The sequence below is a fragment of the Lycorma delicatula genome, chromosome 4 (genome assembly GCF_047948215.1).
Source record: "Lycorma delicatula isolate Av1 chromosome 4, ASM4794821v1, whole genome shotgun sequence".
Classification (NCBI taxonomy): Eukaryota; Metazoa; Arthropoda; class Insecta; order Hemiptera; family Fulgoridae; genus Lycorma; species Lycorma delicatula.
The window spans coordinates 111,017,922-111,035,794 of record NC_134458.1 but is presented as its reverse complement, the minus strand read 5'-3'; the positions used below and the strand labels follow the sequence as shown (position 1 = coordinate 111,035,794).

Genomic DNA, 17,873 nt, shown 5'->3' with positions numbered 1-17,873 from the left:
ACTTTACGTTTCAAGAGGTATATATTACAAAAATAAATTAATGTTCACAGATTTAACACTACTGATGCTTACAGCATCTACAGTCGTGCGTATGCGTGTGCGTATATTCATAAGTGAGGACACGTCAATGTAAGAGCACACACACGCCCTTATTGGAGATACAACATTCCACCATACCATTTCGGGAATTCCAATTTCGCTTAGATATATATTACAACCACGCAGTTGTTCTAAAATAAAATGATTTCCATAAAATTACAGATATACTGATAAATAGTTCGAAATAAAAAAGATAAACCTACACTAAAATGTCAATCATGAACAGCGAAGATTCGCTATCAAAAATAAATTTTCCTTCATTTTCAGGAAAAGAATCTAAAAATGTATAGATTAAAATAATCTTAAATTTGACTGTCACTTAAAATACCTAACCACCACTTATTCTAATAAAGACTAAAGCAATTGGAAACATGAATTTCTGATGCAAGGTTTAAAATTAAATAATTTGCATGAAATTCAAGAAAAGTGTGGGATAAATGTAACAAAATATTGAAATAAATATACCTTCAACGATGGGTTTTTAATGTATATAAAACAATGATTGGTTTTGTCATTATGTTAATGATTAACATAAAGATAAAACAAACCATCATAATTTGATATTCCACAAGTTTGTAAGATATCTGATAGAGATTTATTACGTTGAATGTTATAAGTAACAGTAATTCTATTCGATAGTTTTTATGTGAGATGGTGTATGCCTTATTTTTTCACCAGACTAAAATTTTATTTAGAATCCCTGCCTGGCAAGGCATTTTTCATACGCTACAAAATTTCCATATCATATTCCCACGCTAAAACTTCAAGCTTATATGATGAATTAATCATAAAAGAAAAATCAGATCTAAATACAAATGATGATTCGGGAAGAAAATCGATCGGGGTGTGGTTGGGTTCTCAGGTTTATGAACTTGTCCTAAGTGCAACATAACTTCATCAATATTTGTGGAATAAACCAAATTATTTTCATCAACAAAGTACTATAAAAGTTCTTTTTGTCGAATTTTTGTATTTTTTTAAAGTAAATTCCAACCTTGCAGTCTTGATTCTAACAGTTTTTTGATAAATTTAAATCCCTAAAAAAGTCATTTAATTCACCTTGTGATATACGACACTTATTGGAAAATATTTCTAAATCAAAATCATTATTGTCTTCCTCAGTACTGCCTGATTCTTCATCGCTGCTTTCGAAACATACATTCACAGATGGCTCAGGAACTGGAATAATTTCACTGTGAGGTTCAGGCCCGATTGCAGATTGTTGTAATGAACAATATTTTACAGTGTGTTTAGATTTTTTAGAAATTCCAGATAAGCTTGAATTACGCCAAATAGCAAAGCCTTCCGTGTACCTTTCAGCCATCCTCTTAAATATACAGAACAATTAGTGCATACTGTATGAGGAGCCCACGTCTTATCCTGATCACCAATTTTACACTGAAAGTACAAATGATATGTTTTTTTTAATTAAAAGTGTAATGTTTTTTCTATTTGATTTTACGGTAAACTCACCGCATACATGATAAAAAGGCATCCACATCATTTACACAACTTCGAGGCATTATGACACTGCACTGTTAACAAACTTAAGATAGCAATAAGACTGAACAAAATTAATTCATTCCTAAATCAGTGCTTAATACGAACAACACAGCTGTGTTTTCAACTACATGTTTTGACTTGCACAGACGTAATTAATCTTGTCCATGAAGGTGAGCCTTCAGTATTAGATATGATGTCATAATATTCGACTATGATATGACTTAATTCTTTATCTAGTATTGTTTATTTATAGCTCAAAAATTATGTTAACAAAGTTAAACAATAAAAAATCAGCTAAAAAAATTGAATATAGGAGCTTAAAATGCTAACTATAAGCTGAAAAATCCTGAAAAAATCCTGAAAAACGAATGAATTAAGCGTTCTGATATATGGATGTAGAAAAGAATGAAGAAAGTAAGATAGATGGATAAAGTGAGGAATTAGGAAGTAATGAACAGAGTTAAAGAAGAAAGAGCACTTACGGAAAAGTACACAAAAAAAAGAAACTGATTAGGACATATGGGTAGAGGAAGTGGAATCTTGACAACTGCATTAGAAAGGATCAGTAGAAGGAGAACGGAAGGAAGGTAGAAAAAGATTGAAGTTAATAGATAAGATGAAGATTTGAAACGACAAGGAGACAAAGGGGAAGGCTTGTGACAGAAATCGATGGAGATAGCGGTGGCGTAACGGTTCAAAACAACCAGAAAGGATTCTGTCTGAAGGTGTTCTATTACCAGGCAGTACAAAAGCAGATGATGAAACTGACAACTGAACAGTAGTTATAAAATAATTAATTTTAGGCGGGAGTTCAAAATAAAAAAAAGTAATAAAAGTAAACAAATATAAATAACAGTTGTTGTTCTAGATATAACCAATAGAGTGTGTAGATTTACTTTATAAAATGTCTAAACCTTCAATTTATACTGCCCATCTTTTCTCAACGTGGGGTCGAGATCCCCACAGAAGTCTCGGAGATATAAAAGGGGGGTTGCGAAATTAGCCTACAACTTTACATGTAAAAAATACTGAAAACATTTTATGACAAAAAAAAAATTATTATAAACATTTTACGTTTGTAAGTACACATGTAAAGATAATAAATTAATAAGATGGTTGTGTTTGTTTATCATTTAAAAGTTTTCCATATGTGAATCTATGCTACAGACACACAAAAGCGAAATATTCGTTGTATATTTATTTTTACATATTGGGGGTCACGGAGCTAAAGAGGTTGATAATCGCTGTTTTATAGGTTGGGTAGATATACAAGTAACTTACCTCAAGAAAGATAAACCTTATTGCTATATGGCTTTCGTGCATATATATACATATAAATATATTTGTTTTACGTTATTTCTGTTGCTGATGATTGTTAAACATCAAAATGGCCATCTAGGTTTAAATTTTGAATTATTTAAAAAACGTTTTCAGAGAGTTACATTATTTCTATCTTATTTCAATAACTGTTTATCATAGCTCTTAGTCATCTTCTTTCTGACAACTCAAGCAACGAAAAGGCTATTATAGTTCAAATGCCAAGAATTTCACATTAGAATAGTATGTGTATTATTGGGTTATCACCAAATTACACGAGATAATTTTTCGTTAAGCTGTTATGCCCTCTACCACAAGTGTAAACAGCAAAAGAAAAATTATTTATAGTAGCTGTTACGCACTGATTTCTTCTATAATAAATTTAAAAATTTTTTAAATGCTATTTTTGATACATTTAGCCAATATTTAATTTTTATACAAATAAAATTTGCTACATTGTAACTTTACTGACTTAATTCCTACAAGCTGACTTCATACCTCCAGAGTTTCTTCATAATAAGGCATACTAATATTAAAATAATAAAGATCTAACAATAATTAAAAAATAAAATTTATATATCAACAAAAACTGTTAACAGTGAATTAGGCCTAATTAAATAATTTACCTTCCCCTCCACATAAACAGATAATAAGTACACTGCATCGGAAAAATACACAAACTTGACTATTCGTAGCAAGTTTTTGCTGTGATATGCATTACACTACCCTTTTCGGTGACTTACACCTTCAGTAACTGTGTGTATAATTATTTTTATAGTAAATAAAACAGAAGTAAACGAAATTATTAATCTTTTTCAGTTTGTTATTTTATCGTATAAGAGTAAGAAATTTAATCTACTCTAAACAATATCTATTTTATTTATTTATAAATTTATATATATTTATTTTAAATATGTAGTAATTAAAACAGTTTATATTAAGGTTATTATTACAAAAGAAATAGTGTAAAAACAATTTGTATAATAACTCATGCTTATAAATTACGATAATGTGTAAAAAAAATATTTACAATGGGTTATTAATTTTTACATGAGTTAACGTTATTACATTTGGTATCAACTAGTAAAATATTGCCAGAAACCCTAACAACACTCCTTAAAAACAGATTTTAAAAAACTTTTTACTAAATTTGATAAATCAAATCGATTTCCTAAGTCGTTTCCTATTTGAATTTCCTAATTTAATTAATTTATTTTAAGTTAAAATAATAAGTGATTAAAATATCTGATCATTGAAGTATGTGGGGGTCGCAGAGATGGATGTTGTATAAGAACATCTGTTCAAATGTTGCCGTAAATGAATTTAATTTTTAACGTATACTGCAACTTTATTCGGGCTGTGTTACGTAATCGTATAGTATATACGTTACTTTACATAGTTTTATAAATTATTTTTATGGTCTTGTTTAAACACGCTAAAGTAATATATTCAAATAATGTTAATTACCATTATAACAAGGATTTAATTTGTGGAATAAGCATCTGGAAAATTAATTCCCATTCTTCCTTCACAGTCAGTGATTGTAGTGATGATGATAATCATCCACATACACATACACACACATGTGCGCGCGCCTACAATAGAATTTCTCTAGAAAATCTCTAGATAAATGCTAATCGACCTTTATTAATGTAAAGAATTAAAAAAAAACCTCACTTCTTTATGTAGTTCAAGACATTGTAAGTAACGAAAGATTACGCCTGAGTTGAAGTTTTATTGCACAAATTCATATTATGTACCAAATTACTTTCTACATTATTTTTTTAAGGGCTCATTTAAATATAAATTAAGAGACGGCTAAGCTTTGCATAAGTTTTCCGGATTCGCCCTTACCAGACCTTTATTTCAAATACACTATCGGGTTTTTAAACATTAATAAATATATTATTTTTACTTAAAATCGATCAATTAAATCAAGAAATACAAACAGAAAAACAAGTTTGGAAATCGATTTTAAATAAAAAATTTGGTAAACAATTTTTAAAATCGGTTTTTAAGGAGTGTTCCTAGAGGTTTTGCTGATATTTCGTTACCTGGTACTGAATGTTACCTTATGTAAAAATTAACCACCTTATAAATTTACCACCAAATAAAGTTAGTGCTAATGATATTATAAGAAGCCTAATCAATGTGAAATCGGGTACCACGTTACCCTCTTGTTTGTAGGGGTGCAGACTGGAAATTAGGCAGTCTTGACAATTTCATACCTACTTTCAGGCATAATTGTTCCACTTTAAAATTTCAGTCTTGTTGCAGCTGTTTATAAATCGATTTGAATAAATGAGGTGTCATTTTCTTCACAATTTCTTTTATTTGTTTTTCTGAAGGTTTCTTAACAATTAACCTATGAAATATTATTCTATAAAACTAATAGTGCGGAGTTATTAATAATTAAAAAACTTAATGACTGCTATTTTAAAGTTTCCAAAACTATTTATTTTGTAGATGTAATCGGGTACATGTATATATATTTCATTAAAATATCTCAATTCGTTTTTAAGAGGGAAAATAGATCAAGATAAGTCATTTACCTACATGAAGGTCTTTGTCTATTTTTATAAACAAAAACCCTAAAATAGTCCCAAAACATTTGGACACACCTCCAGGACACTTGTGTATTGCCGTGGGAGGGGAAAATTACAAACAGAAGGAAAATAAAACTAGATAGGAGGGTTTGTCCTCTAAAATTTGTTGTTTATATTCTGATATTTTAAATCAGTCCCTTACGTTTGGCTAATAATTCCCGGGATATCCTGTCAGGGAAAAGATAAAACAAAAAAAAAACAATATGAGAACGGTGTTCGGTACCCGTGATCACTACATACTTACACAAGCAGTCATTCAACTATAGACGCTCACATGTCTATTAAATATATATATAGTGAGTTTAGTAGGTTAGTAGGAAACCGTAAACGTATCCCTCAAAATAATATTAATCTATTTCTTTAAAAGCAAAAAAAAAAGTCAGTAAACACAAAGATATCTAAAATAAAATAATAATTATTTATAATAATAATAAAGCCGATCCCGTGGCTGAGCGGTAGCGTCTCGGCCTTTCATCCAGAGGTTCCTGGTCAGGCATTTTTCATACGCTACAAAATTTCACGGACTAAATAGCCAAAGCAGTCGATACCCATAATATCACAATTTTTTTTATTTTTATTACTAGTAGCACTTGGATCGTCGCTTGACGTGGAAGGGCCACGTTGTAGAAAATAGGAAACAATTTAACATCAAGTATAAGGAACGAACTTAACTGGTGGGGTTAGAAACTCACATTTATCGTTATCTAATAAACTGCTGATCTACAAAGTTATTCTTAAACCTAGCTGGATGTATGAGATCCAGCTGTGAGGTATAACGACTAGCAGCAATATTACCATAATTCAAAGATTCCAAAATAAATCGGTGAAGACCGTAACAGAGGCGCCGTGGTTTGTTAGTGGTAGAGAGATTCATGACTATCTAGAATTACTATGACCTAGGATTGTCATACCTCCTTTTGTTTATGAAGAGATCCAAAAAATTAGTTCGCGGTACAAATAGAGGTTAGACAAACATGTAAATTATCTGACAGTAAATCTTTTGGACAACAGCGATGACATCAGGCCACTAAACCATTTCCATGTGCTAGACCTGGGAGATGTAACCAGAGGAGTGACCTGGAGAAGGAACCTAGGATTGAGAACAAGTTTCTTTCTAAGTAATAGTCCGTCGAGGGCAAAGCTCCTTTTGCCGGCGTTATTTAATAAGTAATGCTATTTTATAAGTATATATTATATTTTTTTCTGTTTTCTTTTCCTGTTTAGCCTCCGGTAATTAACGTTCAGATATTACTTCAGAAGATGAAGAATAAATGAAGTGTAATTTAGTTTCAGTCTCAGTTCGATCATTTCTGAAATGTGTGGTTAATTGAAAACCCAACCACCAAAGAACACCGATATCCACGATCTAGTAAATAAAATACATATTTGTTTTTTTTTCAGAACTAAACGACAGCGAAAGGTTTCAACAATCAAGTAGTGATGGAACTAATCTTTGGTGTCCACAAGCATGGGATGGTTTGCTGTGCTGGCCAGCTACTCAAGCAGGTGGACTTGTATCACTACCTTGTCCTGAGTATTTTCGAGACTTTGATCCACAGGTATTGTTGAAATTATTATTATTATTTTTTTTTACTTCCATTCTATCACTAGCTGTAAAATGCATCATGTATATTACAACTGACTTTCACTTTTTAAAATTAGAAAATTTACCTCGAAAATATTTAAGGCCTTTCTCATTAATTAAACGGGAATGGAGGAAATAACTATATTCCAGTGAACATAATTAGTTAAGTTAAATTCAAAATTTTAATTTTTAAAATCGAAAATAAATTAAATTGAATAGTTTTATTTTATGAAATTAAATGTTAAAATATTTAAAAAAGTCATCAAAGAAAACGTTTTTCTACAATATTGAAAAGTATATTTATTTCTATTAATAAAAAAAACTTACAGAAAACTTTTAATTAACTGAAAAGTAGAATTAAAATTAATTTTTTATTTGAAAAGAAATTATAAGTATAACAGGACAGCTTCTTTAAAAGAAACAAATAAATAAAGTTAATTCGTAAAATTGTTTTGTGATTTAGTTGTGTTTATTAAGTGTTGTTATATTTTACAAATGTGAAATAGATATAGAGATTATTATGGACCTCATTGCAAATTTGGGAGAGGAAACAAAAACTTATTTTTTGTAAGGTATACTACTTATTTATACGTCATTTTAATCTATCTTTTGATGAAGTTTGATGATAAAAATTTCCCCACGGTGGAACACCTGGGACCGTCGGCGCAAAGCCTGAATGTCTCCATAGAACGTATACTGCGGCAACTGGCCGCAGTAATAGTGAGAATAATGTAAACAGGTTAGACAGGCTTTCTTCAAATATAGATTTCCTAGTTCAACAGATGAGAAGTCTAATAACCTTTCTTATTCAGGTACTCTCAAAAATCTATTAATTACAAAATTTTTCCGGATCGTTGCATTGAACATTAACGGTCTACTTTCTTGGCGGGAAGAACTAGAAATTATGGCAATTACCAATGCTCTAAACCTAATACTAGTATCAGAAATGCACTTTACAGACCGGAATTACCTTAGGCTTCAAGGTTCTCGTGTATGTAACAAATCACCCAGACGGGAAACCAAATGGGGAAACTGAGATATTGGTTAGGAATTCTCTGAGTCAATACCAGCTTCCAGGTTTCTGAACTAACTAAGATTCAAGCAACCATGGTTGAAGTTACAGACTGTTTCGAACCTATAAGACTATCCGCGGTGTACTATCCTCCGCACCACACTGTAACTAACGAGTTGTTCTCCGAATAGACTGAAACACTAGGATCTAGGTTTATTTCTGGAGGGGACTGGAACGCGAAAGACCCGTTGTGGAGTTCGCGGTTGTCAACCAGCAGGGAAGGATGTTGAGAAGAAGTGTACAAAATCTACGCCTGGACGTAGTTTCAGGATTCCATCCGACAAACTGACCTACGGATATAACGAAGACCCCGAATTTACTTGGCTTTTTATTACTTCCGGTTTATCATCTACATACTCGCCCGTTTCAATTCTAGTGAGCACAACGGTACTCGATAGAAGAGAAACTGATTGAAAAATTTCTGCTCGATGCCTCTGAGGATATTGATTATATAACATACTTTATAACATCGGTCATGCAGGAAGGTGCATGGCGATCTACACCTGAAGATGATATACATTCAACCAGAGACAATAACTATCCGGAGAAGTGATAGATCTAATTGTCTCGAAACTGCATCTCAGACAAAATTGGCAGCGGTTCAGGAGGCCGGAAGACAGAACACTTCTAAATAGGGCTGAGCGGAGGCTGAGGAGGTTGTTGAAGGCTATCAGAGACGAAACATTCAAGGAATACATAGGAAATCTTTCTAACCTGAATAGAAACGGATGCACCTTATGGAAGGCTACTAAGGGGCTAAAATGATCCACAAGTACGCTCCTGCCCTACAGGGACGTACTGGATCATGGGTGAGGGATGACAAAGAAAAAGGCGATCTATTTTCTTCATACTTAGGCGAAACATTCCAACCTCACGATGAAGAGAATCCTAGTGATGAGAATATTAAAGACTTCTTAGAGAGCCCAATGCCAGTCAGCTTTCCGATTAGATCGGTCTTAACAAGGGAGTTACTGAAATTAATCAACCAGGGAATGCGACTAAAGAAAGCCCCAGGTTTTCACCTAGTGACGCACAAAATGCTTGTCATGGTACTCATTTAAGGCATCAGGTACATTAAGAATCTCTTTAGCGCTGTCCTGCGGACGTATTACTTTCTAGTGGAATGGAAGGTATCATAGTTGGTAATGATCTTGAAACCAGGGAAGCCTGCACAGAAGGTTTCTTCTTACAGGTCAATTAGCCTCTTACTGGCCATATCTAAATTATTTGAAAAGTTGTTACTTCGCAGGCTTAGGCCAGTTTTGGAGGGTGAAGGGATAATTCCGGAACATCAGTTTGGGTTCAGGTACGGCACCTCCACCATCAAACAATTCATTAGAGTCGTCAAGGTCATCAGTGGATGTCTGGAGGAAAGAAAATTCTACTCGGCGGCATTTTTAGACATCCACAGGATTTTGATAAGGTATGGTTGCCTGGCTTGCTCTAAATTGAAATTAAAACTTCCTCAACCCTACTACCTTGTCTTACGGATTTATCTTGAGGGACCTTTCTCTAAGATAAGATGTAATGATGAGTTATAGAAATTCTTTGACATTAGGTCACGTGTCCCTCAGGGCTCTGTACTACGTCCAGTGTATTATTCCATATTCACAGCGGATCTTACATCCCTGGAAGATTGCAACGTCGCCACATTTTCCTATGACACTGCTATCCTTGCCGTTAACGAAGACCCTGGCCTAGCCTCGCGGGAGCTGTGAATGGCATTAGACCTTAGCTGCGCATGGCAGAAAAAATGGAAGATTAAAGTTAATCAGGATAGATCAAAGCATGTCCCATTCGCCATGCGAAAGGGTGACTGTTCCAGTGAGTGTGTACATGGATGGTGTCTTGATCCCACAGACAGAGAGTGTGCGGTACCTAGGACTTCACCTACATTGGCGTTTGTCCTGGAAGTGTCACGTAGGATGAAAAGAAAATAACTAAACACGAATTGTAAGGAAATGTAGTTGTTGTTATGGAGAAACTCACGCCTCATGTCGTCCAATCAACTACTGATTACAAAGTTATCCTATGCCCAATCTGGACTTATGGCATGGAGTTGTGGGGATCAACAAGTAATAGCAAAATAGATATCAAACAACGCTTTCAAAACAAAGTAACGAGAGCAATTGCAGAGGCACCATGGTTCACAGGGAATGATGAAATTCATGAATATCTGAAGCTTCCGAGGTTCGTGTGGTTGTGAGACAGCGCAATGTTATCTGGCCCAAGGGTTTATTTTTAGCATAGATCTAGGACATTTTTTCAAAACTTCATCCTTACCATCATGAAAACTATGATCTCTGTAATTGGAAATAAATATACTGAGTGAACAAAAAAAAAATTATTTTGCAAACATTCATTCCCATATTTCATTCGGTATGTACGTATAACCTAGAAACATTTTATATTCTTTGTTTTAACTTTTAAATGCCAAAAATAAACGATTAAAGTAATATTGAATAAGAAAAGATCCGAATTAATAAAAATAATTTGAAAAACAGAATATTTTTACAATATGGTATTTATATCAAATTGTATGAATATCATAAGTATGAAATTAGTGATAGATTGCAATACACTTCTGAGACCTATAGAACAAAATTTCTAATCAAAAAAGTTTAAACTAGGCTGAAACAATTGTAAATTGGTTTTCAACTTTCATAAAAAATAAAAAATATTGGATTTAAAAAATGTCAACGCTCTGTATTTATTTGAGGCATTCACAAATAGCAACCCTACCGCTACTATAAAAATAAAAGTTTTTAAAAACTGAAATCAACAAAATTATCTTTAATTTTATTCTGTAATAAAAATTATATGAAATATATAAACAAAATAAATGTTTTAAATAATTATATAAATATTAACTTTATAATAAGAGTAAAAAATTCGTACATCATTCTTTCAAAAAAAATTAACGTAACTTTCAAAACGAAATTTGTATCAATATAAAAATTAAAGACACGATTTTTATTAAAAGTTTTAATCTATTTAAATCACAAGGATGAAATAAATAAAACGTTCACCAAGATTGGATGGAAGGATGAGTTTCTAAATTATAAGGAGTTTTGTACGTGTAATAAAGTAAGTTTGCTCGACAACAAAGTTACGTGACTATCCAATCCACATTCTACACACGAAAAGAAGAAGAAACTTTTCTGTTAACTTTGCTGGTGTAAAAGCGTAATTAAAGGTACTTAATTTTTTTTAAAGAAAAATCAGTTTGTAAAGTTTAACGCAACGGAAATTTCTTAACTTTACCGTATTAGCAGCATATAGTTAAAAGTAACAAATAATTTTGTGTATTTTAAGTAAATAAATTTATAAAGATTTCTATGATTATTCACATGAAAGGATACACAGTTACACTTTATAATAAATCTGGTATTAATAGCAATATGTCTCGTTATCCGTTACAAGAAAGAAAGAGTTTTCAATTATTTATATTTTTAAAAAAGTGCAAAAGTTTTTTATCATTGAAATTTCATAAAAAATCAGTGTGAATTAATTTTATACTTGTTTAAAGCAATGTTAACACAATTATTTTTAATAATGTTATAGAGAAGAAATAGGTTAAAACCAAAAAAAATAATCATTATAAAAAAATACTCGTAACTATAATATTTTTATTAATAATATATTTGAATTCCAGTGTTCGGTGAGAATAGTATATATAAACTGTCTCACGAAGAAACAGAAAGAATTTAAGAACATGTTCTAAAAATAAAAATTAAAAAATCCTCATATAAACATAGGTCCGGAAACACATCACTTTTGAGTTAAAGCTTGAGAAAAGATTTACCCTTGTTTCTGCTCTAAGGATAAAATGGTCATACAGAAATTTTTTTGAACTTATAGAAGGTTATGAAGAGATAGAAGGTTTAATATGGCTTTTGACCTGAAAATTGAATGAAAAAAGTCCCAGAGTTTTATATGGAATAATTTTTAGAAAATTATTACACAACATACAACAAACTGGTATCCCAAAACACAAATTTTTAGGTTTGACGTAAAATAACTTAGTTTATTTGACAGTAAATAAATGAAAAAAACCAATAAAACTAATAAAAATTTAAAAAAAACAGCAACATTCTGGATTTTTTGTTACCTTAGGATTGGATTTTTGTTATTTAGGTTTTGGTTTTTTTTTAATTTGTTTGAGTTGTTTTTTTACCATTAAAATTTGTAGAGAATTCAATCATGAGAGAATCTGTTTAACATCAGTTGAATATGAAGAATTTAAGAGATTTGTGTTTTATTCAAATAATTAATAAATTCAATAAAAAGCCAGGTCGATACATGACGGATACGTAAAAAATAAAATGTAATTTTAAATCAAAATAAAAACTATTTGAATATTATAAAATATTTACAAATAAAATCAGTTATTAAAAACAAATAATAAAAAAAAAAAACGTATTACGAACTTACTATTCCAATAATTGTCCAAAAAATCCTCCTTCACAGTTTACACAACTTTCCGTTCAATTTCAGATTCCTTGGTTGGCTTTTCTTAATGAATTAGGATTTGGAGTTTCTCTTTTAGGGATCATTTTTACATACTTTTCGAATTAAAGTACGGCATTTCTTTCGTTCGCATTGATGAAGTGGGGGTGAAAATAAATTTTCTTTACGTTTTGAGGAATGAGGAAAATGAAAATACCATTCATTTAAATTGGGGTTTCATTATACAATTATACATATATATATATATATATATATATATATATATATATATAGGCCTATGTATAAAATCATTAAAACTACTAGATCAATTTCATTGAAATTTAGGTATGCTGTTGTAGTGTATTTATAGTTGTGCATGTGCAAATTTAATGAAGATCGGTCGAGTCGCTTTTTTAGTTACGCTCAATTTAATGTCAGGAACAGACAACATAACCTCAATTTGAGGTTATGTTGACTGTGTAGTGGTGTATTTTTCTTACGCGCTTATGCAGCGAGTCACAGTGGTGAGCGAGTTGAAACGTGATGCTTGTGTGAAGGGTCTAATGGTTAATCAAACGTATGCAGTGCGTTGTACTGTGAAAATCAGTCGTAAACGAAACTTTTTCTTCTTGAGAACAACACAAGAGTTTTTTGATATTAAAGATGTGCTCCAAGCGTATTCCCATTACAATATACCACAAACAAAGATTATATCTTCATATATTTCATTTGAAAACTGAAGAGGTATTTTTAGAAAATGATGCTCAAGAATTGCAATTTTTTTCAATTTTTACATCATACAAAACCATTCAAATGCTACATATGAATTTTAATTATTGATCCGCGGTTAATACTGTCAACAACCGTTTTATTTATTTTTAATAACAAATTTTATTTTTAGATATTTTCTAACATTAAGGTGATTCTTTTTTCGCTTTAAAATTATAGTACAGTATTTTTCTATCACGTTTTTTTTTTTAATAGAAGTCTAATTTTGTAAACTTTTTTCACGTTAAGTCGAAGTTACTTATTACAGTTACAGAATTAAGTTCTCTACAAATTTTGTTACAAGATTCTACTTGTTTACATTCGGTAATCTACTGAAGTTGTTGTAAATCAATCTTAAAAACAAAATTGGTTTTACAACACCAATTTTTTGTGTTTTATAATAATTTTCTCAAAGATTACTAGAGATATAGTTTTGAGTCATATTTTATTTTACTTTTCAGGCCAAAAGTCATGTTAAACAATAAATTTATCGTCTATATATGTGGATTGCATATGTTATGCGGCCTTGCGTCGTAAATTTAAATTGCCCAGAAATATCCGTCAGATCTTGGGCAAAGATAATGAAGTCTTAGACCGGATGTTACTATTTTTGCGTCGTGTTAGTCTTATACATAACATTTGATATTGTTGCTTATAGTTTTTGTATTGAAAAAGTTTTTAGTTTTTAATGTGTCTTTTTGCTTTAATTTTTGTTATTGTGTTGGTTTTCTTTTCTGTTATCCAAGACGAGGCCTTACACCCCTCTGGGATTTTTTTAAATTCTGTTTATGTAAATTTTATATTGTTTTTTTGTTTTTATTTTTATGTTTCTTTTAAATAATTTTATCATATTGTTAAGATTCCGACTGTGGTAGTAGTTGTATATTTTTTTTTTTTTTAAGTTTTATTTCGTTTTTAATATTTTAGTTTTTATGTTAGTTCTTAGTCTTTCTGATATCCGAGGAGTCCTTTACACACCTCTCAGACTTTGTAAAATTCTGTTTATCTTTAGTTAAATTTTATATATTTTTTATTATATTTACGCTTATTTTAATTCTATGTTTACGGCTGTGATATTAATTTTAAATGTATTTAAAGAAAACCTTTAGCTGTGATAGTTGTAAGTTTTTTTAAACTGCTTCTAGTTTTTTTTTTTTTTTTTTTTTTTTTTATAAAACCTTTTTACTCCAGGCGATGATAACGCGAAAATGTTTTCGCCCTCCAAAAAAAACTTCTATACTTCTATATGGTTTCATTTTACTTTTCAAGTAGAAATCTTTTACAATTTATAACTCAAAAACGAGGAGTTTCCGGATCCATATTTATTTGTCTTTATTTTTATTTGTAGAACACGTAATGAAATTTTTTAACTCAGCTTAATTCATTAATAAGCTTATCTACATAAGTAGTTTTCGTTTTATGATAGTAATGGAAGTAAAGGAAGTTGATTTAAGAAAAAAATTATCAAGATAGGATTCCCTGAGAATATTCTTGTACATTATACAAACTGTCTCTACAGTGAACCTTAAGAATTAAGATGTTGCTTGTAGGGGCTAAATTGAACTTAAATTTTGATTAGGATTGGCATACCAATATAAAACAATCTTTAGGCTAATTGAAAATGTCTACGGGAATCATTACAGATTGTATATTTCTAGTAAACATGGCATGGTATTATTTTTATTCTTTAGAATGGCTATACCATTTCCGTGAGGGAATTTTTTCTTGTTTCAGTAAATTTATAACCAACGTACAGCAGTATAACACTTACATTTTTGTAGTATATTTATCAGAGAAGAGTTTCTTGCAATAATATACTCTTCTCTGAAATGTAGTTAAAGAAGATCTATTTAACAACATTTCAACTCTGGAATTTTAATGTCATATGCGAATTTCAGGAGTAATCTGTTATTTGAACCAATTTTTCATTTAAGGTTTTGGCAAGATACATAAATTAGCTTGATTCTCTTTCTATTATTCGTGACGTTTATAATAACAATATTAAAATTATTCATTAGAACATTTTTCAGAAATGACAGTATATCTTTATATCTTTTTTGAAAGATATTTTTTGTAAGATCGCTGTCACTATATTTTCTTTAAATTTTATAACATTTTTATGACTATCTTTTTTTATTTATTTATTTTTTTTATTATCCTTTTACATCTTTCCTTATTTTATAATTGTGTATACACTCAGGTCCTATAAATTAAAAACTGTTTGGAGGTACTATAAATTATACTTCTCTAAATTGTAACTGCTTAAAGTTATAGAAGATCGAAAAGTTTAAATGGTAAATAAATAATTTTTAATCGCAATACAAGCCCTTCCTCTCAGTTCATGTAAAGCAAAAAATACAAGATAGAAATGAACTGTTACGCTTACTCATTTCCATAAAAATTAATTACTTCATTTAAATGTAAAATTTCAGTTCTACTAAATATATTATCAGTCTGCTAACTTTAAACTGTTAAGTTAATCAGAATTATATGTTATTAAAAATAGTCAGTCGAGGCTGATAGTTAAACGACGCTTAACTGTATTAGTAAAGCTATTGCATCATTTACTTTCCACCCTCTCCTATGAAGCTTTCTTCCACTTTGCTGTTTAACCTCTCCTATTCGCCTTTCTTCCAACACAAAACCACTTGTGTAGGTTAATCTCTTTCATATCGTCCATTAGATGATACACAAAACCACTTGTGTAGGTTAATCTCTTTCACATCGTCCATTAGATGATATATAAATTAGGAAGGAACTTATTATTACTTTCTCATTTCGACAACATAACTAAAGTTAAGTTTACGTAGAGTTTAAACTTAGTGATAGTATGTAGTTTCTAAGCTGTAACTTAACATCAATCTTGTAATTTTATTATGTTTAAGTACGTAAAATAATAACACATTTCTGAAAGCAAAATCAATATTAATTAATAGATAAAAATATAAATTTCAACTATAAAAAATCACACCACTCAACATAGTACCTATTAAATTCCGATTTACTGAAGTTTGTTTCTCTCCTAAAATTTTCAGAAAAAATCTAATTAATAAATAGAAATTGTTGTCAACATTCGAGTAATATTTCTAAAAAGATTTCTTGATTAAAAAAAATATATAGATTTTTTCATCACATGATTAAAAATAATTAAATACTTCATAAACTACAGAAACAAAAATTATAACCGAAACTTTTTTTAACGTTTTATTTACGAATTACCATCTTTATCAAATTTTCATTATCTCTTTCAATCACAACATAGAAAATTTCAACATTCTAGGGCTGAATAGAGCCTAAATTTTTATAGAATAGGCATAGATATACAATAGTCTTTAGGCTGTTCTGATATACAACAGTATGTCCCGCTGCACAAGTATCAAGAAGCACTTTTAATATGCTGCCATAAAGGCTTGTAATGCTTTCTTCGGTGTTCGGAGAGCAATTCACTCCGACTGGAGGCTTAATTTCAGAACAATGCGTGTTCTAAATAAAGGGGTAATTGAATCTATAATGACATATGCCGCACCTGACTTGGCTCATCGAATGAAGTACAAATATTATAGGAATATTTTGTTGAGAGTGTTTGTTTTCCCTGATTGGTGTCTGTAGGACTGTCTCTCGGGAGGCGTTATTTCTGGCATTGCGCCCATTGATATCCTTGTGATTTCCTTTTTTCCTGTTTTGCCTCGGGGATTACCGTCAGGTATTATTTCAGAGGATGACATGTATGAGTGTAAGTGAAGTGTAGTCTTCTACAGTCTCAGCTGGACCGTTTCTGAGATTGATCGCCGATTACGTTATGATGCTAAGAAGCATTTTTCCCTGAGGCCAATTTTCCCTGGGCGCATAAAATAAATAGACGACCAAGGTTTCCATTTATGGAGGTCAGATGGCCTGAATCGTCCATTGGTTTTACACGCATGGTGTTTTTCCTGATGTGATAATAAGAATGCAGGTTGTTTGGTGGATTTCCTTCAATCGGCATATTACACAATTTCTTTTTGGACATAGTGCTTTTCGAGATTGGTTGGCCAGACTTGGTTTGATTAATTTAGGCTTGTGTTCGGAGTGTAGAGCCATTAATAATGCGCATCATGTCTTATATGTCTGCCCCAGGTATGGAAGCTGAACGTACCAAAGTAGTTAGAGAGCTTGCGAAGATCAATTATGGTTTTGATCTGCAAGTTAATTGGAAAACCGAAAGGTAATGGAACATAGTTGCTGGCTTCCTGAGATTCTTTTGCCCTGCAGAGGATGGCTGAGGGGGTGTAATGCCGTTATAGATGTGTAGATAGAATAGCAACCCGGGTGGCTAGGGGCCCGCCTGGGTGCTTATTTCGCCAAGCTAGGTGTTTTGGCATTGAGCCCCGGTTAGGTGAGATAATCGCTGTTAAGATGAAAATGGATGTGTTGCGCAATCCGTTATAGAGCTGCGGTGCGGGAGGATGTTGGCATTGACCTCGTTATCGAAAGC

At 31.2% G+C, this 17,873-nt stretch overlaps 1 protein-coding gene across 3 annotated transcripts in view; it reads left to right on the top strand.

Moving 5' to 3' along the window:
* Nucleotides 1-17,873, top strand: part of LOC142322917 (parathyroid hormone/parathyroid hormone-related peptide receptor-like) — a 496,010-nt gene that overhangs the window by 319,618 nt on the left and 158,519 nt on the right. For all 3 annotated transcript variants that reach the window (XR_012755963.1, XM_075362004.1, XM_075362005.1), the window contains exon 4: nucleotides 6,927-7,084. Coding sequence is in view for 2 of the 3 variants with exons in the window: in XM_075362004.1 (XP_075218119.1) it covers nucleotides 6,927-7,084 (158 nt within the window). In the remaining variant the exon portion in view is untranslated. The remainder of the gene's footprint in view (nucleotides 1-6,926; nucleotides 7,085-17,873) is intronic.